The sequence below is a fragment of the Phyllostomus hastatus genome, unplaced genomic scaffold (genome assembly GCF_019186645.2).
Source record: "Phyllostomus hastatus isolate PE091 unplaced genomic scaffold, TTU_PhHast_1.1 phas_scaffold_216, whole genome shotgun sequence".
In the NCBI taxonomy this organism is placed as follows: domain Eukaryota; kingdom Metazoa; phylum Chordata; class Mammalia; order Chiroptera; family Phyllostomidae; genus Phyllostomus; species Phyllostomus hastatus.
In genome coordinates, this window is record NW_025334018.1 from 7,649,978 (window position 1) to 7,676,925 (window position 26,948).

At 45.2% G+C, this 26,948-nt stretch overlaps 1 protein-coding gene, 1 long non-coding RNA gene and 1 pseudogene across 8 annotated transcripts; 1 reads left to right on the plus strand and 2 right to left on the minus strand.

Moving 5' to 3' along the window:
* Positions 1-505: 505 nt before the first annotated feature.
* Positions 506-785, minus strand: LOC123804612 (annotated as a pseudogene).
* Positions 786-16,171: 15,386 nt separating this feature from the next.
* On the plus strand, positions 16,172-20,882 carry LOC123833506. Of its 3 annotated transcripts, none has more exons than XR_006788280.1 (4): positions 16,172-16,544; positions 17,657-17,760; positions 18,558-18,751; positions 20,207-20,882. It is a non-coding gene; the product is annotated as an uncharacterized LOC123833506 (long non-coding RNA). The 3 variants fall into 3 exon arrangements; XR_006788281.1 differs by having other exon boundaries at positions 20,391-20,882; XR_006788282.1 differs by lacking the exon at positions 20,207-20,882 and adding an exon at positions 19,445-19,601.
* Positions 20,883-21,281: 399 nt separating this feature from the next.
* ECM1 (extracellular matrix protein 1) lies at positions 21,282-26,795 on the minus strand. 5 transcript variants are annotated; one of them, XM_045816712.1, is made up of 11 exons: positions 26,596-26,795; positions 25,352-25,402; positions 25,170-25,271; positions 24,951-25,028; positions 24,752-24,862; positions 24,409-24,453; positions 23,791-24,086; positions 23,172-23,546; positions 22,433-22,653; positions 22,179-22,266; positions 21,282-21,761 (listed from the first exon to the last, which is right to left on the minus strand). In XM_045816712.1, the coding sequence occupies exons 1-11, from the start codon at positions 26,663-26,665 to the stop codon at positions 21,546-21,548; spliced, it is 1,653 nt and encodes a 550-aa protein (XP_045672668.1). In that variant the 5' UTR covers positions 26,666-26,795; the 3' UTR covers positions 21,282-21,545. The 5 variants fall into 5 exon arrangements, with proteins under 5 accessions (XP_045672668.1, XP_045672666.1, XP_045672670.1 ...); XM_045816710.1 differs by having other exon boundaries at positions 24,409-24,456; XM_045816714.1 differs by lacking the exon at positions 24,951-25,028.
* Between the last annotated feature and the right edge of the window lie 153 nt (positions 26,796-26,948).

Below are 26,948 nucleotides of genomic sequence, written 5' to 3' on the forward strand. Positions count from 1 at the left end.
TTAAGTGGCTCAGCAACATCAAGAGCCATGATTTGGCATCTCTTCAATTTTCTTTTCCGTCAGTCATTTTTAAACCTCAGCGGGGTTATCACAGATTCAAGGGTGATTTATTACATAACATCATCTCAAAACAAAAAGAAGAGACAAGGTACTGTTTCCCAAAAAGCTCCCTTTCAAAAGGGCACAAAAATTCCTTGACAGGTTCCCACAAAAAGGGAAAAATGTCTTTAAAAATATTTTATTTATTTTTAAAGAGGGGGAAAGGAGAAAGGAAGAGAGGGAGGGAAACATCAGTGTGTGAGGGAATCCAACTGTCTCTCTTGCGCCCTCAACTGGGGACCTAGTCTGCAACCCAGGCATATGCCCTGACTGGGAATTGAACCAGCAACCTTTCGGTACACAGGCCGGTGCCCAATCCACTAAGCCACACAGCCAGGGCCTTTTTTTTTTTTAACATAATATAATCCATTTATTATAGGTTAGCATGTTTCAAATTGTGGAGCTCCTAGTGGTCTTTCAATTCCTTCAGTTCTTCTGAGGACAGACTTTAATGTGATGGAAGAAACGGTGTTGTAGATTCAGGCACTGCCAGTGACTGTTTTCAAGCAGGAACCACAGTTCCAGACCCCCACGGCTTGCCTCTTCATCTCAGCTGCACCACAGAAGAAGCAAGTGTACTTGCCATGCTGGCTGATTTCAATTTTCTTCACCATCTTACTGAGGGAGGTGCCATAATAGGTTTCATATTTACTGATACCTTCAACCTTCTTGGTGCATTGAGCCATGTGCCACAAACTAGGTCGGAACCGAGTAACTGCCTTTTTGCCCCAGAGTGAGTGATATGCCCTTCTCAGATGAGCAAGGAGGAAGGGGTTGCCGTAATTGACGGGGACCAGTTATGATTTATCCCATAGCACAGTGAGGACCCTACCTTCTCAGAAGACCCCTCCGTTGAGGGTGAAAGGGACCACCAATTCTGGATATGGAAGCCTAGATAATTCAAACAAATCCTCATACCAATAAAAACTTCTTTAAAAACTAAAACAAGTCATCTTAAAAACATCAGAGAAGTAACAAGGTTTGAGCGTCCCTGAATTGGGACGCTGAGATACGGAAGAGGCTGGGAGGGTGGAGGGGTGAAGCCTTCCCTGAAGGCTGCTTATGTCTCAGGGGTTTTGTTCTGGAAAAGTGTGAGCTGCAATCCTGGTAGCCTGAGGGGCTAGGGTGAAATTGCAGAGTCAGAGCCCTGCCAAGAACGAGAAACTTAGTGAACATTTCTCTGCTTTGGGTGTGATGCTAAAGGGATGCACGCCGGGCGCAAAAGTGACCCCGAAAATACCAAGCCCTGCCCTGGCTGGCGTAGCTCAGTGGATTGAGCGCAGGCTGGGAACCAAAGTGTCCCAGGTTCGATTCCCAGCCAGGGTACATTCCTGGGTTGCAGGCCATGACCCCCAGCAACCGCACATTGATGTTTCTCTCTCTCGCTCTCTCTCTCTCCCCTTTCCCTCCCTAAAAATAAAATAAATAAATAAAATCTTAAAAAAAAAAAAAAGAAAATACCAAGCCCTGAACTTGGTTTAAGGTGGTTCCCAATTGCTAGTGACCTCAGGAGCCAACAGAAAAATAAGTTCTCTTTAGAGGAAGACAATAGTATCCCAAGTGTCAGTCATTTCTATAAATAATTTTTCAAAAACAATTTCTAGCACACAAAGATAGCCAAAGGATGTAAAACAGCATCAATAAGAACAGTAGATACAATAGAAACTAGAAGTAGTCTCAGAGAGTCTCCAGATATGAATTATCAGCACAGATTACAAAACAATTATGTTTGTTATGCTCAAGAAATAAAAGTCAAGAATGGAAAATTTGGCTAGGAGCTGGAAACTTTAAAAAACAATAGAGCAAATTTAACAGGTAAAACAATATATAAATTCTAGAATTTAAAACAAAAATAACCAAAATTAAGAAACCAATAGTTGTAGCCACAGATTAGAAATAGCAGAAGGCAAAATTCATGGCCTGGAATATAGGTCATAAGCAAATACCCAGAATAATGCATAATGGAGCAAAAAGACAAAAAATGCAGAGGACTGGGCAAGAGACATGGATGCCAAGATGGAAAGAACTGAATAGGGTCCCATAAGGAAGGGAAAGAATGAACATAGGCAATAGTTCAGGAAAAATGGCTGAAAAATTTATTTCCAGAATTGATTAAATACACCAAATTATATATTTAAGAATCTGACAAATCCTAAGCAGGATTAAACAAAAGAAAACAACAATAAAAACTCCCCCTGCCCTGGCTGGCATAGCTCAGTGCATTGAGCTCGGGCTGCGAACCAAAGCATCGCAGGTTCGATTCCCAGTCAGGGCACATGCCTGGGTTGCAGGCCACGTACCCCAGCAACCACACATTCATGTCTCTCTCTCTCTCTCTCTCTCTCTCTCTCTCTCTCTCTTTCTCCCTCCCTTCCCTCTCTAAAAATAAATAAATAAATCTTTAAAAAAAAACCCAAAAAACTCCCCCAAAACATGGCCTTACACCTTATAGTGAAACTGCAGAAAACCAAAGACAAAGGAAAAACAATAAAAGCAGTCCTGGCTGGTGTGGCTCAGTTGGTTGGAGTGTTGTCCTGTAAACCAAAAGGTCACGGGTTTGATTCCCTGTCAGGGCAAATGCCTAGGGAGTGGGTAATCGACGGATGCTTCTCTCTTACATCAGTATTTCTCTCCCTCTCTCTCTGCCTCTCTTCCCCCTCTCTAAGATCAATAAGCATGTCCTCAGGTGAAGGTAAAAAATATATATGTATGTATAAAAGTAATCAGAATAAAACAGAAAAATAACTTTTAAAATACCACAATGTTTAGAGGATTCACACGTCCATGATTTCAAAACTTACTACAAAGCTACAGTAATCCAGACAGTGTGGCACTGGCATACGGGTAGATGTATGGAACAATGGAATAGAATTCAGAAGCCAGAATAAATCCTCATGTTTATGGTCAATTGATTTTCCACATAGATACCACAAATTCAATGGGGTATCTATAGTTTTTTTCAACAAATGGTTCTGGGACAACAGAATCTACAGATCTACAGATCTGTAGATCCATATACAAAGGAATGAAATTGGACCCCTATCTCATGTCATACACAAAAATTAGCTCAAAATGGATGAAAGGCTTAAGTGTAAGAGTTAAAACTATGAAATTCTTATAAACAAACAAATATAGGAGTAAATCTTCATGACCTTGAGTAAGATATGACATTAAAAATATAAGCAACTACCAAGGGGGAGGGTAGAAGCAAGAGAGGGAGGTGAGTTTGGTGGGGGTGGAGGGGTGGGGAGAAAATACAGACAACTGTAATTGAACAACAATAAAATAATTAAAAAAAAATCCTAAAGAAAACAAAACAAAACAAAAAGCAACTGAAGAAAAAAATAGATTAATTGGGCTACATGAAAATGAAAAATTTTTTACTTCAAAAGATACCATCATGAAAGTGAAAAGACAATCCACAGAATGGGAGAAAGTATTTGTAAATCATATATCTATGTGATAAGCATATTTAATTTTTTTAAATTTATTTTTTAGGCCTGGCTGGTGTAGCTCAGTGGATTGAGCATGGGCCTGTGAACCAAAGAGTCACCAGTTAGATTCCCAGTCAGGGCCCATGCCTGGGTTGCTGGCCAGGTCCCCAGTTGGGAACTTGCAGGAGGCAACCACACAATTGATGTTTCTCTCCCTCTCTCTCCTTCCTTTCCCCTCTCTCTATAAATAAATAAATAAATAAATAAATAAATAAATAAATAAATAAATAAATTTTTAGACACAGGGGATGGGAGGGAGAAAGACAGGGAGAGAAACATCAATGTGTGGTTGTTTCTCGTGCACTCCCCACTGGGGGCGTGGCCAGCAACCCAGGCATGTGCCCTGACTGGGAATCCAACCGGCAGCCCTTTGGTGCCAGCAGTGAACCCACTAAGCCACACCAGCCGGGGCTGATAAGGAACTTTTATCTAGATTATGTAAAGAACTCTTACAACTCTTGGGGTAATAAAAACACAAATATTCTATCAAGTAATGGACAAAAGGATTTGATTAGAAGAAGACATACAAACAGACAATAAACACATGAAAAGATGCTCCACATCATTCACCAGTATGGAAATGCAAATCAAAACCACAGTGAAATGCCACTTCACACCCACCAGGAAGCTAAAATAAAAAAGACAGATAATGACAGTGTTGATGAGGATGTGGAAAATTTGGAACCCTCATATACTCCTGCTGGGAAGGTAAAATACTGCAGCCACTTTGGAAAAACAATCTGGCTGTTTCTCAAAAGATTAAACATAAAATTTCCATGTAGCCCAACTATTCTCCTAGGTATATACAAGAGAAATGAAAACAATTGTCCACACAAAAATTTGTACATGAATATTCATATTAATTATTAATAATAGTAAAAAATGGAAACAACCCAATATCCATCAGAGGATGAATGGATAAGTACAGTGTGTGATATCCATACAATGGAATATCATTCAGCCATTGAAAAGGAACAAGGTACTGATGCATGCGACTACATGGGTGAACCTTGAACATATTACACCAGGTTAAAAAATGGCTCATCTATTGAATAAGTCCCTTCACGTGAAATTTAGAGAATAGGCAAATATCTACAGGGGCAGAAAGGAGATTAGGAGTTGCCCAGGGCCTGGGTGGGGGAGGGGGTAGCTGGGGAATGAGGATGACCGCTAAAGGCTACAGGGTGTCTTCTGGGGTGATGAGCGTGTTCTGAAATCGATTGTGACAATGGTTACACAACTTTAGTGAATATGCTAAAAACCTTTGAATTGTATACTTTAAATGGGTGGTTACACGGTAAGTGAATTAGGTCTCAGTGAAGCTGTTACCAAAGCAAACAAACTAACAAGCAAAACCCAGAACACAGAACAGGTGGGACAAACTGAAACGAGTACATTTAAATCCCAAAATATCACTAATTATATTAAATATAAATGGACCAATGCACCAGTTAAAAGACATTGGTTGTCTGCCTAGATTTTTAAAAATTTAATTAGATTTATTAGGGGAACATGTGTAAGTTTACGGTTCTGTAATACAACATCTGTATATTGTATTGTATGCTCACCACCCAGAGTTTGGTTTCCTTCAGTCACTATACATAAATTTTTAAAATTCAACTATTTTAAATCCTACTATATGCTTTTTACTATAATGCTTCATAATTACAAAAGGTTCAGTTCACCAGGATGATATAATAATTCTAAATATATTGGACCTAATAACATAATCACAATGCATTTAATTAAAAATTAAATAAATATCCGATTATAGTAGAGATTTTCATATACTCTCTCACTAGACAAAAATATCAGTAAAGATATAGGAGATTTGCACAGCACTATTGACTAACTTTACCAAACAGATACATAGAACATTATACCTGAAAACTTGTAAAATACACATCCCTCTCATACACACATATAGTATTTACTGAAACTGCCCATATGCTAAATCATCGAGCTAGTTTCAACAAGTCCAAAGACTGGGTAATGGTTTACAGTGCATTGTAAAACCTCCAGAAGGAAAGGAGAATGTCTTGTGGACTCTTTGGGGATTTTTTTGGTGTGTGGAAATTGTTGTTATTAGTTTTTAAAATCAGTATTTTAAAAAGTTTTAAAATATGTTTATTGATTTCTGAGTTTATTTCTTAGCCACAAAATGCAATTATGCTAGAGATAAAAAAACAACAGGAGTGCAGCATAGGAAATAAGTCAATAATATTTGATAACAGTGGTGCCAGCTGGGTACTAGAAATATCAGGGAAAACACTTTGTAAAGAATATGACTGTCCAACCACTATGTTGTATACCTGGAACTGGTACAAAACAACATTGACAGTAAACCATAATTTAAAATTTAAAAGAATAAATAAACCCCAAAACAACAGCGAGAAAACCTCATATGTTTGGAAATAAAACAGCATATTTCTAAATAATCCATCGATCAAAGAAGAAATTATAAAATTTAAAAGTCTGAACTTAATCATTTAAAAATACTACATATTAAAAATTGTGGGATACAAACTATTCTTTTGAGGGAAATTTATGGCCTTACAAAGTTATGTTCAAAAAGAAGAGCCCTGGCTCTTGTGCCTCAGTGGATTGAGTGCCGGTCTTCGAACCAAAGGGTTGCCAGTTCAACTCCCAGTCAGGGCACATGACTGGGTTGTGGGCCAGGTTCCCCAGTTTGGGAGAGTGTGAGAGGCAACCACACATTGATAATTCTCTCGCTTCCTTTCTCCCTCCCTTCCCCTCTCTCTAAAATTAAATAAATAAGATATCTTTTTCTTAAAAATTAAAGAGCTGAAAATTAATAAACTATATATGCACTCAAAGGTAGAAAAAGAATAGAAAATTAAACTTGATGAAATTAGAAAAAAGGAAATAATAAAGTCGATGATGGAAAACATACACACAATAGAATAAAAAGAACAGAAGTTGGTATTTTGAAAAGACTAATGAAAAGTGATAAACCTTTGGTGAGATGAAAAAGGGAAACAAAGAGAAAGAGAAGATACAAATATTAGATCAGGAACGAAAACCAGGGCATTACTATTGTCCCTGCAGAACTTAAAAGGGAACCGAGAGGATATTATGAACTTGATGCTAAAGCATTTGAAAAGTTTGATGACTTGGATAAATTTCCCAGGGGAAAAAAAGACCGTTTATGAAATTTTGCCAAAGCAGAAAAAGAAGTTCCAAATATGCCAATAACTTACCAGAATTTAAATACTGGGTAAACATTTGCCCCTGTGCACGTTCCAGGCCCACAAGACTTCACCAGCAACTTCTAGCAAACAGAACAACTGCGGTCAATTTTATACAAACCTTTTTAGAGAATAAAAGTAATTACACTTGCCAAATCATTTTCAAGCTAGTATAATGTATTGTAAATATTAAAAATTTTTCCATATATTATGATGTTTTGACATGTAAGAAAAACACCTTTCTGCCCGGGGACAGATCATTCCCAGGGACAGCAAAAGATCCCCAGCCTGGGGTGCCATCCAGAGCCACGCCTCCTCTGTCTGGCCCCCGAATCCCAAAAGGCAACACTCCTCTACCTTAATCATCCCAGGGCAGGGGTCAGGCAACTAGGGATTGCCCCTACAGCCCGAAGAGAGCCAGAATTACTGAAACTATCCAGTCCCGAACCATTCACCCTGCCCTGCCTTGCCTTTCCCACAGAAACCCCAATAAAGGCTGTGGCCTAACCTCACTGGTCCCCCTGTCTTCTGACCACCCTGCAGCCTTTCAGATTTGGCCCTGCGTGACACCGGGTTGTGGCTGGCTTTCTGTCTCTAGGGCCTGAGTATAATAAACTTTTTTGTTTCCCTGAGCCTCTCCTCTTGTGACCTCTCCTGACTTACCATCTCAGAACAACCACAAAACAAAGTATGAGGAAGAAAGGTTACAGGTAAATCTCATTCATGAACAATGACACAAAAATTCTAAATAAATATCAGGAAGTCGAATCTAGCACTATATACAAAGGAATGATACATCGTGTCCAAGCTGTTTATTATTATTTCAGTAATGCAAGCCAAGTTTAACTTCCTTAAAAAATCAATTAATGGATTTACTACATTAACAAACCAAATAAGAAAGAAATCATACGCCATCTCAATAGCTGTAGGAAAATTATTTAATAAGATTCTGCATACATTCATGATATAAACTCTCAGCAAAGTAGGAATAAAAGAGGACTTCCTTAATACAATGAAGGATTGCTACAAAGCCTCAAGAGCAAATGTTCTGACTACTGGTGAAACATCTAAAGCTTTCCCCTTGAGATTAGTGAAGCGATTTGATTAACTGTTGTGTAGCAAGTTACCTCAACTTGTTCGTGGGTCAAAACAATAAACATCTCGGAGGTTCTGTGCATCAGGAGTTTGGAAGTGGCTTAACTGCATGGCTCTGGCTTCGTCTCCCGTGAGGATGAGTGCACACGTCAGCTGGGACTGCAGTGTCCGAAGGCCTGACTGGGGCCAGACGGCGGGGCAGTCACTCACGGGGCTGCTGGCAGGAGGCCTCCCTCAGCTCTTTACTTGTTACTGGCTGGAGTCCTCAGTTTCTTACTGCATGGACCTCTGCTCACAAGGTGGTAGCTTGGCTTCCCCAGAACTAGTTTCTAAGAGAGAGAGGCAGATGCCACTGTCTTTTATGACTCAGCTTTAGAAGTGACACAGCATCATTTCTGTCACGCTCAGCTGGTCACACAAACAGTATGAGAGGGGACTGGCCACACAGGGCCGTGCACACCGGCAGGCGGGACCTGGAGGCTGCCTCGGAGGCTGGCTACCACAGCCAGGGACAGAATGAGGCCAGGGTGCCTTCTCTCTCTACTTTCCGTCAACGTTACTTGAAGGTTTTCCAGGGTAGTAAAAAAAGAAAGAGAAATAAAAGGCAAAAGGATTAGAATGAAGAAACAAAACTGTTGATATTCACAATGGGTGTGATTGTGTGCACAGAAAATCTCGAAGACTCCACGGCTAAGAGGCGCCTTCTTTCCCTCCTAAGCCACCTGGGCCTTTGCTCTCATACTGCAGTTTTTCAAAACCAATTCCACTGACAGAGAGTTCAAGGTCCTGGGCAGCGGGCAAGGCTGCCCTGTAACAACTGAAGCTAAGCAAAAAAAAGACAGGAAAAGATAGGCGACTTCCGGCCAAGATGGAGGCGTAGGTAGATACACTGTGCCTCCTCGCACAACCAAAATAAGGACAACAGTTTAGAAACAAAAAAACAACCAGAACTGACAGAAAATTGAACTGTGTGGAAGTCTGACAACCAAGAAGTTAAAGTAGACACATCCATCCAGGCGGTAGGAGGGGCGGAGTCGGGTGGCTGGGTGGAGAGGGGCTGTGGCAAAGCGGCAGTGGGCGGACCCAGCGAGGTGGTGGATTGTGGAGGGGCGCGGCGCACAAGGCGGCTGGCAGACCGGGCGATCCCACATTCACTCACAGATAAACCAGGAGAAGCTGTGGAGCAAGACAGACCACACAATCCAGGGCCCCAGCGCAGGGAAATAAAGCCTCAAAACACCGATTGAAAACACCTGTGGGGGCTGAGGCAGCAGCAGGAGAAACTCCCAGCCTCACAGGAGAGTTCGTCAGAGAGGCCCACAGGGTCCTAGAATGTACACAAACCACCCACCTGGGAATCAGCACCAGAAGGGCCCGGTTTGCTTGGGGGAAGTGGCAGAAGGAGCTGAAATCTGACAGAGAGTGGAGCAAGCGCCATTTTTCCCTCTTGGACCCCACCCCACATACAGCGTCACAACCCAGGGACTGAGTGGCCCGCGCTGGTGAACACCTAAGGCTCTGCCCCTCATACATAACAGGCTAGTCAAGACAAAAAAAAAAAAAATTGGCTCAAACGAAAGAACAGATCAAAGCTCCAGAAAAAATACAACTAAGTGATGAAGACAGCCAACCTATCAGATGCACAGTTCAAAACACTGGTAATCAGGATGCTCACAGGATTGGTTGAATTTGGTTGCAAATTAGATGAAAAATGAAGGCTATGCTAAGTGAAATAAAGGAAAATATACAGGGAACTAATAGTGATGGGAAGGAAACTGGGACTCAAATCAATGGTGTGTACCAGAAGGAAGAAAGAAATATCCAATCAGAAAAGAATGAAGAAACAAGAATTTAAAAAAATGAGGAGAGGCTTAGGAACCTTCAGGACATCTTTAAATGTTCCAACATCCAAGTTATAGGGGTACCAGAAGGAGAAGAGGAAGAGCAACAAGTGGAAAAGTTATTTGAACAAATAATAAAGGAGAACTCACCCAGTCTGGTAAAGGAAATAGACTTCTAGGAAGTCCAGGAAGCTCAGAGAGTCTCAAAAGAAGTTGGACCCAAGGAGGAACATACCAAGGCACATCATAATTACATTACCAAGAATAAAATGAAGGAGAGAATCCTAGAAGCAGCAAGAGAAAAGGAGGCAGTTACCTACAAAGGAGTTCCCATCAGACTGTCAGCTGATTTCTCAAAAGAGACCTTGCAGGCAAGAAGGGGCTGGAAAGAAGTATTCCAAGTCATGAAAGGCAAGGGCCTATATCCAAGATTGCTCTATCCAGCAAAGCTATCATTTAGAATGGGAGGGCAGATAAAGTGCTTCTTAGATAAGGTCAAGTTAAAGGAATTCATCATCAAGAAGCCTTATTATCTGAAATGTTTGTTTTTCTTATCTAAGAAAAAGATAAAAAAATATGAACAGTAAAATTACAACAAACCCACAGTTATTAACAACTGAACCCAAAACAAAAACAAAAATAAAAACAAACTAAGCAAACAACTAGAACAGGAACAGAACTACAGAAATGGAGATCACATGGAGGGTTAGCAACAGGGGAGTGAAGGGAGGAGAGAGGGGGAAAAGGTACAGAGAATAAGTACCATAGATTGTAGGTAGAAAATAGATGGGGGAGGGCAAGAATAGTATGGGAAATGTAGAAGCTAAAGAACTTATAAGTATGACACATGGACATGAACTAAAGCGGGGGAATGTGGGTGGGAGGGGGTGTGCAGGGTGGAGGGGAGTGAAGGGGGGAAATGGAACAATGTAATAGCATAATCAATAAAATATATTTAAAGAAAGACAGGAAAGATAAACCTTCAGATTACCAAAAAAAGTCTGAACAAGGTAAAAAGAAAACAAAAAGAGAGAGGGTTAAATTTAGAAAACAAATTGAGGCTGGAACGTGAAGACTATCTTGAAGAGAAGGGACAAGGAGGGGAGGAGGAAGACCACTGGGGTGGACCACACGGGAAACAGGGAGGGCCCAGCGTGGGTGCACAGGAGCCGGGAGCCCGTGTTACACCAGGGTTATCAGTGGTCCTGGCACCTCCCTTTGAAACAGCCTATAGACTACTTCGTAAATGCGTAGCCCTAGAAACAAAATTTTAAGTTTTTTTAGTAGCTAAAAACCTAAAAACAAACTTTCAAGAAGGTGGAAATTCTACCTCACTTTGTTCTGTTTTACAAATTTAGGTAAATTTCCATTTTTATGAGGCTGCTAATGTTTCTGAACAACCGGAAATTGAATCAAGGGAGACTTTATTGTCTTGTGTGTAAACTTAACATTCCACGGGCAGTGAATGGGGTAGTTTTTATAACAGATAAACAAATTCTGGTGAAATACAAAGCATAAACCAATGGCAATTTAGAAATATAATCATGCATTTAACATGTCTTAGACATTTTGAATGGTCTACCTTCTATGTCCATGTTTTTAAAATAACTTTATTGAAGCTTATGCTGCACATCATACAATTTAAGTGTACAATTCAGTATTTCCAGTAAATTTACCAAGTTGTATAACCATCTCCATAAATCAGTTTTAAAATGTTTTCCTCATTCTAATAAGATCTATCACGCACATCAAGTCCCCTCTCCCACCCCAGGCAACCACTAACCTCCTCTCTGTCTCTATGGCCTTGCCTTTTCTGGGTATTTCCGATACACAGACTCATACGATACGAGGTCTCTTGGGCCTGCCTTCTTTCACGGGGCATAGTGTTTCTGATGTTCATCCATGCCGTTGGATGTATTTCCCTGTGTTTTTTCCTTTTTTAAAAGATTTTATTTATTTATTTTTAGAGAGGGAAGGGAGGGAGATAGAGACAGAGAGAGAAACATCAATGTGCGGTTGCTGGGGGTCATGGCCTGCAACCCAGGCATGTGCCCTGACTGGGAATCGAACCTGCGACATTTTGGTTCACAGCCCATGCTCAATCCACTGAGCTCTGCCAGCCAGGGCTGTTTTTTCCTTTTAATTGTATTCCATTGTATAGACATACCACCTTTTTTCTATCCATTCTCCAGTTGGTAGACTTCAGGATGTTTCCAATTTTGTTTCCATCTTGGTTATTATAATATTGCTAAAACATTTGTGTGCAAATTCTTAACATGGTATATGTTTTCATTTACCTTGGGTAGGTACCAAAGAGTGAAATTGCTAGGTCATGGTAAATGTATGTTTAATCTTTTGAGAAACTGCCAGTTTTCCAAAGAGATTGTACCATTTTTTTTTATTCCTACCAGCAATATACAAGGCTTCCAGTTTTTCCACAACCTTGCCAACATTTGTTGTCTGTTTTTTTTAATATAGCCATTTTAAGTTTCTTTTTCAAGATTACATTTACTTGTTTTTAGAGAGGGAAAGGGTGGGGAGGAAAGAGAGGGAGAGAAACACTGATGCACCCTGACCAGGGACAGACCAGGGACCAAACCCACATACCAGGCATGAGCCCTGACCAGGAACCAAACCAGTGACCCTTTGCCTTGTGGGACAATGACCAACCAACTGAGCCGTACCAGTCAGGGCTTAATTATAGCCATTTTAATGGTATCTTGTTGTGGTTTTGATTTCCATGTCCCTAACCACTAATGATATTAAGCATCTTTTCACTTGCTTAAGAACTATTTTTATATCTTTTAGGTGAAATATCTACTTTTTTGCTCATTTTTGATTGGGTTGTTTGTTTTCTTAGTATGGAGGTATACAAGTTCTGAATGTTCTCTTCTGGATGTACATGCAGGTGGTCAGTAGAATTGTCAAACACAGCTTTACTCTGGTCTTGGATCTTGCTCGCAGAATGATAAGCTATCCTTGGCATCTTTGGGACTGGTAGTCTAGTTTTTCCCATTAGCTTTGATAATGTGCTCTAAAGGCCTACATTTTTAAAAAAATATTTTATTTATTTATTTTTAGAGACAGGGGCGAGGAGGAAGAGAGGGAAACATGGGTGTGTGGTTGCTTCTCGCACGCCCCCTACTGGGCACCTGGCCCACAACCCAGGCGTGTGACCTGACTGGGAATTGAATTGGTGATTCTTCGGTTCACAGGCCAGCACTCAGTCCGCTGAGCCACACCAGCCAGGGCAAAGGCCTAAATTTTTATTGAGTATATGGTGTGTATAATATTCAAATTTACAAAATTGATTAACACTGTATCAGTTTCCTATGGCTGCTGTAACAAATTACCACAAATTTAGTGTCTTAAAACAACAGAAATTTCTTTTCTGACAGTCACAGAGGAGGCCAAAATTCCAGAAATCTGAGTCCAGAGTCTTGTCTTACAGAACTGAAATCCGGGTGTCAGCAGGGCTGGCTCCTTCTGGAGGCTCCAGGGAAGAACATTCTGCTTGTTTCTTCTAGCTCCTGGTGGTTGCCCACATCAGTCATTCCCATCTCGGCTTCCACAGTCGAATGCCTTCTCCCCTTATTTTGTCACATTTCAATCTGTGTTCTTATCAGGACCTTTACAATCACATTTACGCTCTGCCCAGATAATCCAGGATAACTGCCCCATCTCACTGTCCATACCCTCAGTCACGCCTGCAAAGTTCCTTCTGCCACCTAAGGTAACATTCACAGGTTCCAGGTAACTAGGAGCTGCATATCTTTGGACACCCTTGTTCAGCCTGCCACACTGTCCAAAACATAATATAATGTGAGCCACAAATACAAGCCACATATGTAATTTAAAAATTTTTAGTAGCTACATTTTTTTTTTTAGATTTTATTTATTTATTTTTTAGAGAGGGAAGGGAGAGAGAGAGAGAGAGAGAGAGAGAACATCAATGTGCGGTTGCTGGGGGTTATGGCCTGCAACCCAGGAATGTACCCTGGCTGGGAATCGAACCTGGGACACTTTGGTTCCCAGCCCGCGCTCCATCCACTGAGCTACGCCAGCCAGGGCTAAAGATTTTATTTATTTATTTATTTATTTATTTTAGAGAGGGAAGGGAGGGAGATAGAGAGAGAGAAACATCAATGTGTGGTTGCTGGGGGTCATGGCCTGCAACCCAGGTATGTGGCCTGACTGGGAATCGAACCTGCGACACTTTGGTTCGCAGCCCACGCTCAATCCACTGAGCTATGCCAGCCAGGGCTTAGTAGCTACATTTTTAAAACCGTAAAATGAGACAGGTGAGATTAATTTTAATAATAAATTCCATTTAGCTCAATACACATAAACTATCATATCAACATGTAATCAACACAAAATTATTAATAAGGTAGCTTGCTTTTTTTTCATCTAAGTCTTCAAAATCTGGCATTTTTTACACTCACAGCACACTGCAATTCAGACAAGCCACATTCCAATGCTAGATACTCATATGTGCCTGGTGACAACACGGCCAACTACTAAACTGGGAAGTCACTGGAACAACTATGCAGAAAAGGATGGCAACGACATGGATTTTCTATTTTTAATACCTACATAAAAAATTTGTACAAACTGTTCCTAACGTTTGTGTCTGATCATTAAATGCTCCTGAAAAGGACTTGCTCTATAGATATAAAATTCTGATATAAAGCTATAGTATTGTGCGAGGATGAACAAATAATATAACAGAGGATCCGGAAATAAAACCATGCAAATACGGACACTTCATTTGTACCAGAGGCCCCCCTGCAGAGCAATGAAGAAAAGACAGTCCTTTCAACAACGGCTGCTGGCAGAACTGAAACATGACCCCTACCTCCCAGCGTAAATAAAAATCAGCTCCAGGTGCACACTAGTCTTAGTGAGATTGGTAAAACCAACACTTTTCAGAAGATGAAATGAAGAAGATCTTTGCGACCTGGGTGTAGATTTTTTAAAACAGAAAAAGCGTGAAACATAATAACTACATTAAATTTAAGAAGATCTTTTCCCAAAGACACTATCAAGGGAGTGAACAGGTAAACCACAGAGTGGGTAAGATATTTTCAACATATTAGTGCCAAAGAATTCATATCCAGAATAAAGAATTACAAGTTAATGAGGAAAAGTCTAATATAAAAATATGCAAGAGACCTGAGCAGGTATCTCTCAGAAGATGTCCAAATGGCCAAGGAACATATAAAAAGGTGCTGAATCTCATCTATCGCCACGGAAATGCAACTAAAACCCACAGAGATATCAACACAAATTCACCAGAATGCCTGAACAGACAGACATACCACGTGAAGAGCTGATGAGGACTGGAACAAGGAACTCATACCCTTGGTAAGTACACTCACTTTGTACTTCAGTCTGTACAACCACTTTGGCCTATCTAGTTGAAGAGATTCTATGACCAGCAATTCAATTTCTAGCTGTATGCTCAATAAAAATGCATGTAATATGTACTGTTTTTATATTACCATATTTGAAACAGCCGAAAAGTGGGAAAAAAACAATATCCATCAACATTAGAATGGATAAATTGTGGTATATTTCTGAAATGGAATTCTATAGGAAAATGAAGGAACTATGGGTATATGGAATAACATGAATGCATGCTTTAAAAGCCAGATACATAAACAATGCATTGTCTGATTCCATTTGTATAACATTCAAAAGTGGGCAAAATTAAATGCTAGTTATTCATAATAGCCCAAAGATGGAAACATCCTAAGTATCCCTCAGCAGATAAGTGGATACACAAATTGGTCTACCCATACAACGGAATATTATTCGGCCATAAGAAGGAAGAAGTTCTGACACATGTGACAATGTGGATGAACCTTGAAAACATTGTGCTAAGTGAAATAAGCAAGGCCCAGAAGTACCTACAAATACTGAAGGTACTTACACAAGGTTTCTAGAATAGCAAATTCATACAGGCAGAAAATGGATTAGAAGTTACCAGGGGCTGGTAGAAGGTGAGAACGGAGATTTTTACTTCATGGTTATAGAGTTTCATTTTTGGGTGATGAAAAAGTTTGGGAATATATAGTTACAGTGGCTGTACAACATTCAGAATGTAATTAATGCCACTCAATTGTATACTTAAAAATGGTTAAAATGGCAAATTTTATGTTGTATATTTTTTACTACAATCTCCAAAAATTAATAATGTAACATACCCCAAACCATTGAATTGTACACTTCGAATTGGTGAATGTGGATTATCTCAATAAAGCTTCTTCTGAGAAAACCTAAATGACTCTTTTTAGGATTTATTTTTGGGTGGTAAAACTATAAAGACAAAGCGAATAAGTGATCCCCATGAGTATCAGGAGAGCAAGATACTGGTGACTTCACAGGGGTGGGAGGAGTCTGTGCCCAGAAAGCGGCATTATGGGGGCTCTGGGTGCTGGCAATGTCCTTTCCTTGACCTGGGGGGTTGTTGAGGGAGTTCCAGTTAATAATAATCCACTGAACTATACACTGATGTTTAGCACACTTGAAAAATGTGTGCTATTTTTCACAATGCTTTATTTTTAATTGAAAATTCAGCAAGAACAAAGTATTGGGGTGTTGAGGAGGGTGGCTTGTCGGGTAGCCAAGAAGTGCCTGCCACAGGGGACAGAGCTTACCCAGTCGGGCAGAAGCGGAAGAGATTTCTATCCGGAGACAGCAGCAGGTCACAGTCGCAGGCGTTCAGGAGAATGTGGTGAACCCGAGGAGCTGGAAGGTGACCAGCCCCGTTTTGCAGGGGCTTAGAGAGCAAGTGGAAAGAGGTATGTGAGTCTGAGGACTGGGCAGAGGCCAGCTGGTGGACAGCTGGGCAGCCATATGAGTGTTTCAGACGTTGTCCTGAAGGAACAGTGCAACGTCATTGAGGGATTTTAAAGCAGTGAAGTGACCCGATTGGATCAGTTGGCTCATTCTGCCTGGAACATGGGGAATAGATTAGACACAGTCAGGAGGAGGAGCCAGGAGGCCACTTAAGAAGCCATTTCAGTAATTCTGAGCGTCGGTGGAAGCTTGGACTAGGGTGGAGGCAGTGGAGAGTGAGGAATACAGTGTCTTTGTGCCCTGTTCAACTATATGCAGCATTAATTTCTTTTGTAAGTAGTTAGAAATACTTTGTTATATTGTGTACCGTTATATACTGAATCTTACCATGTACAGTACATGCTTATATACCCATACTTACTCGCACATACATTTTGTGTACAGAGTGATGCACACAATATCAGGTTTACTGTATTCTATGAATAATTTAAGGGATTCCTGAAGGTCCTGTTGATTTGACTATGTAACTTCTGCCTTACACACTGATTTTAGAACCTAACCTTGGTGTAAGGAGCAACTCCATTGTTGAAGGACTTGAGATATTTAGGAGATTGGGTGGGTGATTGGAATAGGAGGGAGAGGGATTAATTAAAGAATAATATTCTCGCCCTGGCTGATGTAGCTCAGTGGATTGAGTGCAGGCTACAAATCAAAAGGTTGCCAGTTTGATTCCCAGTCAGGGCACATGCCTGGGTTGTGAGCCAGGTCCCCTGTGGGGGCCATGTGAAAGGCAACCACACATTGATGTTTCTCTCCTTTCTCTTTCTCCTTCCCTTCCTCTTTCTCTAAAAAAATTTAATAATAGTAATAATTATAATATTCTCAAGTCTCTTTCCTAAACAACTGATTAGATGGTGGTTCTATTTATTGAGATGGGGCCTGCCAGGGGAGGAACAGTTGGAGGATAGAGATGATGAGCTCCTTTTTCTTGGTATTTTATGAAAATTTTCAAAAATTTAGAAAAGTTGAGAGATTGTACAGCAAACACCCTATAACCACCACCTAGGTTCTATAATTCACGTACTGCTCTATTTTCTTTTTCACATCATCCCAGGTACCCCAAGGAGTTCGTTTCTGAGCAAGCCAAACTTATGGCACCTAAGAGACTTCCAAAGGTCCTAACAGGCCACTGGTCTCAAGTGCAGAAGCACATTCGGAGTAGGTGACCCTCGCTGCCTGCCCTTCTTTGCCTCCCATTCGCATAAATTCCCTGCACTTTGGCTCTGACATTTTCCTCCTGAAGGCACTTTCACTAAGGACACCAACAACTGAGGACTCCAAAATTGAACTCATTATCCCCCTCCTGTATATCCTGTCCTACAGTTATCCAGACCTCCAACATGGGAGTCATCCTGGACATACGCAGCAAACAGGGTGAATCAATCCCATTTCCTAAATATCTTTAAAAGATGTTCCACCCACCCACCCAATTTTCATTCCCTGTATCATTAACAGAGTTCTGGATCTCAGAGTTCCTCAGTGTTATTGATATTGAAAAATTACAATTTCAACCTCCGATCTGGTCCCTGTCTCTACCCTCTCTCCAGCTCATCTATTGCTATCCACCTGTCTGTCCATTTATCTTAAAAAAAAAAATCGGTGAATGAACAGTTGCATACAATTACAGATGAATCACAAAACCATAATGAGCAAAAGAAGCCAAACACAAAGGAGCACATACTTTGCCCTGACTGGTGTGGCTCAGTGGATTGAGTGCCTACAAACCAAAGGGTGGCCGTGAGTTCAATTCCCAGTCAGGTCATGTGCCCTCAGGCCAGGCCCCCAGTTGGGGGCGCATAAGCAACCACACACTGATATTTCTCTACCTCTCTTTCTTCCTCCCTTCCCCTGTGTCTAAAAAATAAATAAGTAAAATCTTTAAAAGAAGAGATTTTTAAAAATCTTTTCACATCAATTTTCTTATTTTTTTTTTTTGTAATTTACTTATTTTATAGAGAGAAGAAGGGAGCGGAACATCGATCTGATGCTCCACTTATTTATGAATCATTGGTGGATTCTTATTTGTGCCCCGACCTGGGATGGAACTCATAACACTGGTGTATGGAGCGGTGCTCTAACCAATTACTCAGCCAGAGAATTTGTTCATGTAACTTTTCTTTTGCAATCCTTCACAGGAGCTTCTTGCCAGGTCAGTATGACTTCTAATCCTTCAAGGTCTTCCAGAAAGCATGACTAAGTCTAAATTTCTAACCTTCTGTCTAGCTACCCCTTCACTCCGTTTTTACTATTTAGTGGCTCTTCAAATATACCAGCCACACTTTCTGCCTTATGGCCTTCTCCAAGATCTCCCTGAAAGCCAGGCTCGGATTCAAGTCTCCACAGAGCTAATGATCCCTGAGAATTTTAACCAGAATACTTAGCACTTTGCCTAATAAAAAACGGACACTCTATTTTACTTTAGCTGAGCTTTGCATACACCCAGGGCTTTGTAAACCTCCCCTTTCCTTCCAGTAAAATCCAACTCAAGCTTGAGTTCCTCCAGGAGGCTTTCCAGGACCCTCTAAGTAGTCTGGTGCTCTGACTCCGTTATCCACCGCCCCTGGACCTCATAAATCATATTTTAATAGTTTATACAATTGCAGTAGATGTGAACACTTTCACCTTTTCTTGGAAACTAACAGCAATCCTATCCCTGCTTCCAGGCTCTATCCAAAGCCATCTCCTTCATTTAATAGTTCGCTGACCCCTAGTGAGAATGACTTCTTTTAACTCAGCTGATGATGCGTATACTTAATTAGCACTGATATTCTTTCACTACACTGCTTACTACTGCTTTCCGGTTCCCTTCCTCTCCTCTCCGGTAAACTGTAAACTCCGACAGGTTGGGACAGTGGCCCTACTCGTTTCGGACTCCCCGTCCAGCACTTGGAACTGCGTTTTGCAAATAAAGCATCACTCGCTGAGCGTGCGGCGGGTCCCCCCACCCGCCGGGGACCTGCCGCTCCCGAAGAGCTCGTAAGGACCTCGGCTAAGGACAAGCTAGTGGGTGGGTGGGTAGGGGAAGGAACTGGCCCGCCTCACCCTCTCTAGTCCCTGGGTCCTAGTGCCCATCGAAGGTACGCCGGACTTCCGCTCAGGCGCAGTGACGCTCTTCGAGAGCGAGAGCGTAACGAGCGACGAGCGCCGTTTGCCGGGTCGCCCTGGCGCTGGGTAGCCGGTGAAGGGGCGGGACCCACCGCAGTCCTTGCTCTCTCATTGGCTCCTGTGCTGACGGACTGGCGAAAGAGCCATAAGACATTGCTTGGTTAGAAACAGCCTTCCCGGCAAAATGTTAGTAAATAAACAAAAGGCTATGGGGGATGGGAGAGGGGAGCCGCTTTGTGGGCTTGAGAGCTGTTGGGGCTCCGCTTGTCTCTGACAGGGTCAGGTTGGCGGGGGCCTGGGCTCACCCACTTCCGCTGTAACTGGGGCCAGGGAAGTCCCGTTTCTTGGACTGTTGTCCTAGCAGCAGAGTCTCTATAAAGCCCAGTCTTAATTTTCAGCTCCGATTTCCAGGGGTCAGCCTAGAAGGGCTGGAGTCCCTCCAACCTGTGGTCCAGCTTAGGTCTGGCGGTTACAGCCTCCTCCCCTCCGCCTTGTCCAGGCACTCTCCGAATTGGCCTCCCATGTACCTGCCTGGCCAGCTGCCGACTAGACTTTGTAAAAGACACATCTGAACACATCCTCTGCCTGAAACCGCTGGTGCCCCTCGCGGGCAGAGGCGCCAAGATCCACTTTAATAACTGTGGGTGGATGAGCTGTTCCTGATGAGCTGCTTATCTCTGCAGCTACATCTCAGAGGATCACCGCTGGAGTGAAGCCCTTTCAGCCTCTGTGCTTCTGCAGGAGCTGTTGCCGCTGCCTGGGTGGTACCTGCCCCTTGCACCTTCTACTTCTCTCCTGGAGAAGCTCCGACCTCAACGTGAGGCCTTCCCCAGCGCTCCCCGACTGCCCCCAGCCCTAACTGCCACTTCTGGGCGCTCAGGATACAGGCACTTCCGTGGCAGCGCTGCACCCCACCACTTACCACACCTGCTAGGTCCCTGGAATGTGAGCAATCTGACAAGCACAGTGGACATTGATAGTTCAAATAGGTGGATTTTGAAATAACCAATGCATGGACTTCAAAGATCAAAAGTTAAGGTTAAAAAGTCAGCCCTGGTTGGTGCGGCTCAGTGGATTGAGCATGGGCCTGCAAACCAAAGGGTCCCTGGTTCGATTCCCAGTCAGGGCACCTGCCTGGGTTGTGGGCCAGGTTTGCCCGTGTGGGGCACTGGAGAGGTAACCACACATTAATGTTTCTCTCCCTCCCTTCTCTTCTGTCTAAAAATAAAATAATTAAAATCTAAAATAAAGAAAAAGAAAAAGAAAAAAAGATTAAAAAGTGTCAGTCATGGGCTGGACTGGTGAGGCTCAGTGGATTCCTGGTCAGGGCACATGCCTGGCACGAGAACCAGGTTTTCCTCACACATCGCTGTCTTGCCCCCTCTTTCTCCCTCCTTTTCTCTCTCTCTAAAAATAAACAAAGTCTTTAAAAAAAAAGATGTCAGGTAGTGCTGTGGCATTTGGGGGGCTCACCAAGGACATAAACCATGTCTTTTTTACTTCTGAATCCTGATAGCCAGCTGACAAGGTGACATTTCTTTAAAATATGTGAATAAATTCAAGATGACGAATAGTGAATTGAAGCCATTTATTTATGGTTCCATCACAGCCTGTGGAATGACTGCTCAGTCAGTAAGGGCAGGGCAGTGGGCCTCAGGGTCCAGTCACTGAAGAAAACCCCAGCAGGCTGGCTTAGGAGGGTGTGTTTGTATGTGAGACATTACAGACAATGAGCATGCCAAATCCCAGAGGTGTTTACTGTGTGTTCCAGGAGGGTGGGGTGGGGTTCCCCCAGTCTGATCCTCCAAAGCTCTGGGGTGACTCATTCTTCCTTGGGCTCAAGGGCTGGGACTGGTATTTGTTCCCTGAGTTGGGTTCTGCTTCCTCTGGCCCTTGTCATCCTCACTGTCTCCAGCCACTAGAGCCACATTCTTCAGATAATTAATGTTGAAGCAGTTGATCTGTTCATCCCCAGGACTCAGTTTACAGCAGAATGCAAGGTCTCGCCAGATGCTTCTCTGTTCACCACACAGGTCACTGATGTAGGCTGATTTCTGATGAGTGAGAAGAAAAGAGCAGAGACGGTGAGGGGGCGGGTTGTAAGAGGTCAGGCATGGGTACCTGGGCACGCAAAGTCCCCCTTCCCTCAACTGTTACTGCTCTCCTCCTGATCCCTTCCTGGGGTCCAGAGACAGTGCAAAGCTGCCTTGCACAGCTAGACTTCCTGTGATGGACAGATGTGCACATCTGGAAATGCTTGGAGCTTAATAGGAACTTGGCAGTGGGGAGCAGGTCAGGTCAGGAATGAGGACTTCGGGACCCAAGAAAAAAGACCTCCGCCCCTAGTCCTCATTATTTCTGTGGGCTGTGTTGATGTCCTAAAAGCATGGGCAGACTCCAGGTCTAGGCATCCCCTCCCCACCCCTCCCCTCCCTTCCCTCGGAAACTGTGACGGCCTGCACCACACTCACCTCCTCCTCGGCACAGCAGGCTTGCTCTGGAAGTGGCAGGTCACAGCAACGGGCAGTCATGTTCCGGATTAGCCCAGGAATCTGTTTACTGTGGTGGGAAAGAGACAGGGGTCAGGCTCTTTAGGAACCCCCAGGCAATAAAAATGGTGCTTGGAGACCATGATTATGTTCTCGCCAAGAGAACCCAGGAGGGTGCCCCAAAAGGAGGTTTTGGGGAAGGGGAGAGAGTTGGGAAGGAACTGTGCAAGACTTACTGCTTGGTGAGAACCCTTTGGTTTCCACAAAGATGGTCCATGAGGTTGGGGGTGACTCGGCTGAGGTCAATGGTCAAGAGATCCCGGTCATAGTTGGGGTAGGGAGCGCTGTCGGCAAAGCAGTTGTCGCGGTCGGGGCTGGGAGGGTGGTGGCAGCATGGGTGGGGGTGGGTCTTTATACCGTGTTCCTGCTCACAGTATCCATCAAGGGTCTCCTCCCACTGTGGGCCAGAAAGAGAGAAGTCAAAAGGCTGGACAGTGGCCCCTTTCCTCCTCACCTTCCGCTTCCCTTGTTGCCCCACACTATAAGGTGAGGGACTCCCAACCCCAAGTGCCACAGGGGAGGACAAAGAACCAGAGGGCAGGGAGGCGGCTCGGGATGTGTGGGTTTGGGAAGGCGGAGGGCGGAAGCACAGGTGAGGTCTGGAGCTGGCCACGGGAGACGAGCTGGGAGGGCAGACGGAGAGGGTCGGGTGAGGCCAGAGCTGGACGGATGGATGGCAGACAGGCGCGCGAGTGGGATCTTGGGTGGACGAGGCCAGGAGTGCAGGATGAAGGCTCAAGATGAACAGACTCAGATGACCAGCACAACAGATGGGCGAACATTCATTCACAAGCAGACGGACGGGTACATGCGTTCACAGTGGGAAGGTACGTGGAGGAATGGACCAGCAGGATCGGAGGTCAGAGATGGGTGGGCAGGCAGACAGGCTCTCGGGGGAGCTGAAACTGCACTTACAGCCCTCCACGCACAGGTGTGGTTGTTCCCCTGCCGGCAGCAGCGCTGGAACGCCCCCTCTAGCCGGGTCAGAACCTGCAGCTGCCTTTGGAGGGAGTCAGTAGGTGGGAGGTTGCGTGGCACAGAGCGGAAGCGTCTTAGGTGGCAGATGATCTTGATATTGTCCAGCGTTGGTACCCCAGGGGGGAAAGGCAGCTCGAGGCCCGATAAAATAACAGGCTGGAGGCTGGGGCAGTCCCGGAGCTTGTAGTGCGGCTGGGGAGCTTCCTCCTGGAAGCAGGAGAATCGAGCCTCCCCCTGCTTTTTGCAGCACCAGTGGGCTCGGGTCTTGACCGAGAACTCGGCCTCACAGAACCGGGTCATTGCGTCCTCCCACTAGAGCAAGAGGGGTGGATCAGCCTAGCAGCCCACTGTCCACTTTCCTGTCTTCCTCCCAGGCTCCAGAAAAGGACCCCGGGCACGTAGATAGGAAAGAAGCAGAGACTGTCTCTGCTCTCAGCACCAAAGACAGGACCTAAGGTTCCCGCATACCCAGGCCGAGGCCTAGTCTAGTCCTTAAAACACACACATACTGTGTGGGGTTCAAGGGACGCCCCAGGACCAAGAGCCCAACCCTTACCACAAGTTTTGCACAGTCCATGCGTTCTATGTAGCTGCGACAGCGGCAGCAGCGGGAGTATCCAGTCTCCAGCATATTGAGGGTCTCACCCTGGCGACTAAGGTGAGAGTAGCCAGACTGGGGCAGGTTCCACGGCCCGTACACCACATGCTGACGAGTGGGAAGGCAGATCTGGTCCAGATTGTCGGAAGAAGGCCGCCCAGGGGGGAAACCGTCCAGCCGGTGGCCCCAGCTCCCTTGGGATCGGCCCTGTTGGCAGTGTGAGGTTGGACTCAAAGACACGTGCCCTGGCTTCTCTAGAGTGGGGAAAACAGAGTGGGCAGGTGGGTCGTGCAGAGCGTAGAGAAAGGCCGGATGACTTGGAGGGTTGAAAGAAGTTGGGGTTGAGGAGGAGGGATTGGAAGGATATGGGGAAAGAGGAAGAAATGGACCGTGACTCACTTTCAGACTGAGGGGCTGAAAGGAAATGAGAACTGAGGCCCGCAGGGTGTCCCCCCCGATAGTCCCCCTAAGTCAGCCCCACTCCCTGTGCTGCTTCCCGAGGCCCGGGCTCCCTGCACCCAGCCCAGGCGGTCCTGGGCCCTGAAGCAGGGGTCACAGACCGGAGCTGTCACTCACCCTCCTTCTGGTTGATCGTTTCCTCCTGTTGTGGCACATGTGAGTCTACTGGGGGGAAGAAGATGCAAAAGCAACAATCACGTCGGGGTGGCTCTCTCTAAAAGACGGGGTCCTGGCCAGCTCCCATGCATGGAGAGGAACTCAACAAAGAAGTGAAAATAAATGCTACTTTTATGCCATTTAATCTCATAACTTTGTAAAATAGGTATGATTGCCCCTGTTTTACAGAGGAAGAAGCTAAGGCTTAGAGATGTAACTTACCCAAGTTTACACAGCTGGTAAGTGGCACAGCCCCCAAAGCCAGGGGCAGGCGGGAGGGTGAAGGGGAGAGGGAGTCACTTACCTTCCTTCTGTTCAATAGGGAGCTGGGAGGAGGGCAGCTCTTCTTGCACAGGGATGGCTTTCTGCGGGAGAGAGGGATCCGCTGCATGGCTTTCCGAGAGGGAGAAGGATCCTGAGGGCGAGGACAGCAAGGAGCACGGGTCAGGCCGATGTCGGCAAGATCACGGTGGGCGGCAGGCCAGGGGCCGGCGAGCACTCACCTGCTTCCAGAAGGAGCTGGGGAGAAAACAGCTCCTCCACTTGGGCAAAGCCATCTTCCAGAGAGGGAGGGGGCGGCACTATAGAAGGGCAGTGTGTGAATAGCCCACTTCCTCTGGCCAGGTGAGGAGAGGGCACAGGGACTTCTTTTCCTCCCCCACCTCAAGACAGGGGGACGAAAGCCAGACTAGAACCCTGGAGGGGGGACAGGAGGGACTTACCTTCACTCTTTTCCTCAAAGTGAGGGCCATGCTCAGCGGTGTCAGGGTGGTCCACGGGGTGGGCTCGTGTCAGGGGTGGGGAAGGGGGTGCTGCATAGCCAACTAGGGGCAAGAGGGGAGATGGTCAGAGCCTGCAGTTCCTGCCCGACCCCCAATCCCATGCCACTTCCCCAGACTCTTACCTTCCTGAAGGTACTCTGGCCCCAGCTCCCTCTGGCCTGAAGTCTTGAAACCTGGAGCGAGGAAGGGTGAGTCAGGGTGGTTGTGAGAGGCCCCTTCCTGGCCCTGCGCACAAAGTGGGGAGGCACTAGAGGTCAAGAGTGCAGGGAAGACAAGCAAGACACCAGAAGCCCCTCGGTATGGCCCCTACCCCATGGCCCCTAGTCCACCCCCCGCCCCAAACACACCTAGCCGTGAATCACTGGGTTCCGGCCTCTACCGGGCTCAAAGCCTCGGGTCTCCCAAGTCTGAGTCTAAAGGGAATGGGAGACACGGGCCTGGGGAGGAAGGACCTGACCTGCGTCCCTGTCGGCCCCTTAGGACGCCTGGGCTCTCCTCCCCACAGCCTCTCTGCTGTGACGCTTCCCTAGCCTTCGGAGGAGGAGGTCTGAACCTCGAACTGATGGGGGCCTCACCTGTCCACTTCTCCCACCTCCCCTCCCACTCCAAGCCCTTTACTCATCTCTGGGCCTTCTGATAAGGAACTGCCCAGAAAGTCAAGTGCCTCCTTCCCCTTTAACTAGTCCTAGATGCTGCTTAGTTTGGGTCTCAGTTTAGGATCGGGAGGCTGCGGTGATTCAGGACTGGGGCAAACCACTCCTCAGCCCGGGCAAAGGAATCACTTGTCACAGGGACTAGGACTTAGGATGGACGGCACGATGCAGCTTTACAGGGATCCAGGCTAGACGTAGGATGCTCTCTGGTTTCCCTCAGTAGCGTTTTGTTCAGCATCCATGCAGAGAGTGCACTGGGTGGAAGGTGGCTCTGACTAGTCCCCTACCCAGGCAGGGGGTCTGTCAGGACGGTCAGCAAAGGGCTGTGAGCAGCAGGGACCCCTGTTTCCCCGGCCCCTGCCTAACAGGTCCCACATTCTCCTCCTTCAGGCAGGGCCCTTCTCTGACACAGTCCACCTCCCCGCCCCGCCCCGCCCCAGGAGTCGTCCTTTGACTCTAATTTTGTGTTTCTTGGCAGCAATCACTAGGAATGATCTCTAGCAGCAGCAGTCTCCAGACGTCTATTTCTGTGCTCCTGAGCCCCCTCCCTGTCAAAGGCTTCAGTGCACGGGCCCACCTGGAGCCTGCTCAAAGGCAGGACCAAACGGAGAATCAACCTGCTGGTGATGAGCCATCTAGGATGGCTGGACTCAGGCCCCAGGCCCATGCTGGCGGGGACCCCCCCACAAGTGCTGACTCCAACCCCAACTCACCTCCCTCAGAGGCTAGAAGAGCAACAGCCAAACAGGCCAAGACCAAGGCTGCTCCGGACATGGTCCCCATCCTGGGGCAGACTGGTCAGTGGCCACCCGGGAGGTGAGTCCTGTCAGGCAGATCTGGACGGGAGGGCTGGACTGCTGGGAGCCTGGTTCTCTGGTTGCTGCTGCTGCTGTAGAGAACTTCAGGGCCAGCTCGGTCCTTTTATCTGGGAACAGCTCCCGCCCTCCTCAGCTTCCTGCTGTGACTCAGTCCCAGCTGCTCCTCCTCTGGCAGCCACTCCTCCCAAACTCACCCTGAGGCATCCTGAGAGGATTGAGAAGAATGGGGGTAATGAGAAGAGGGCATT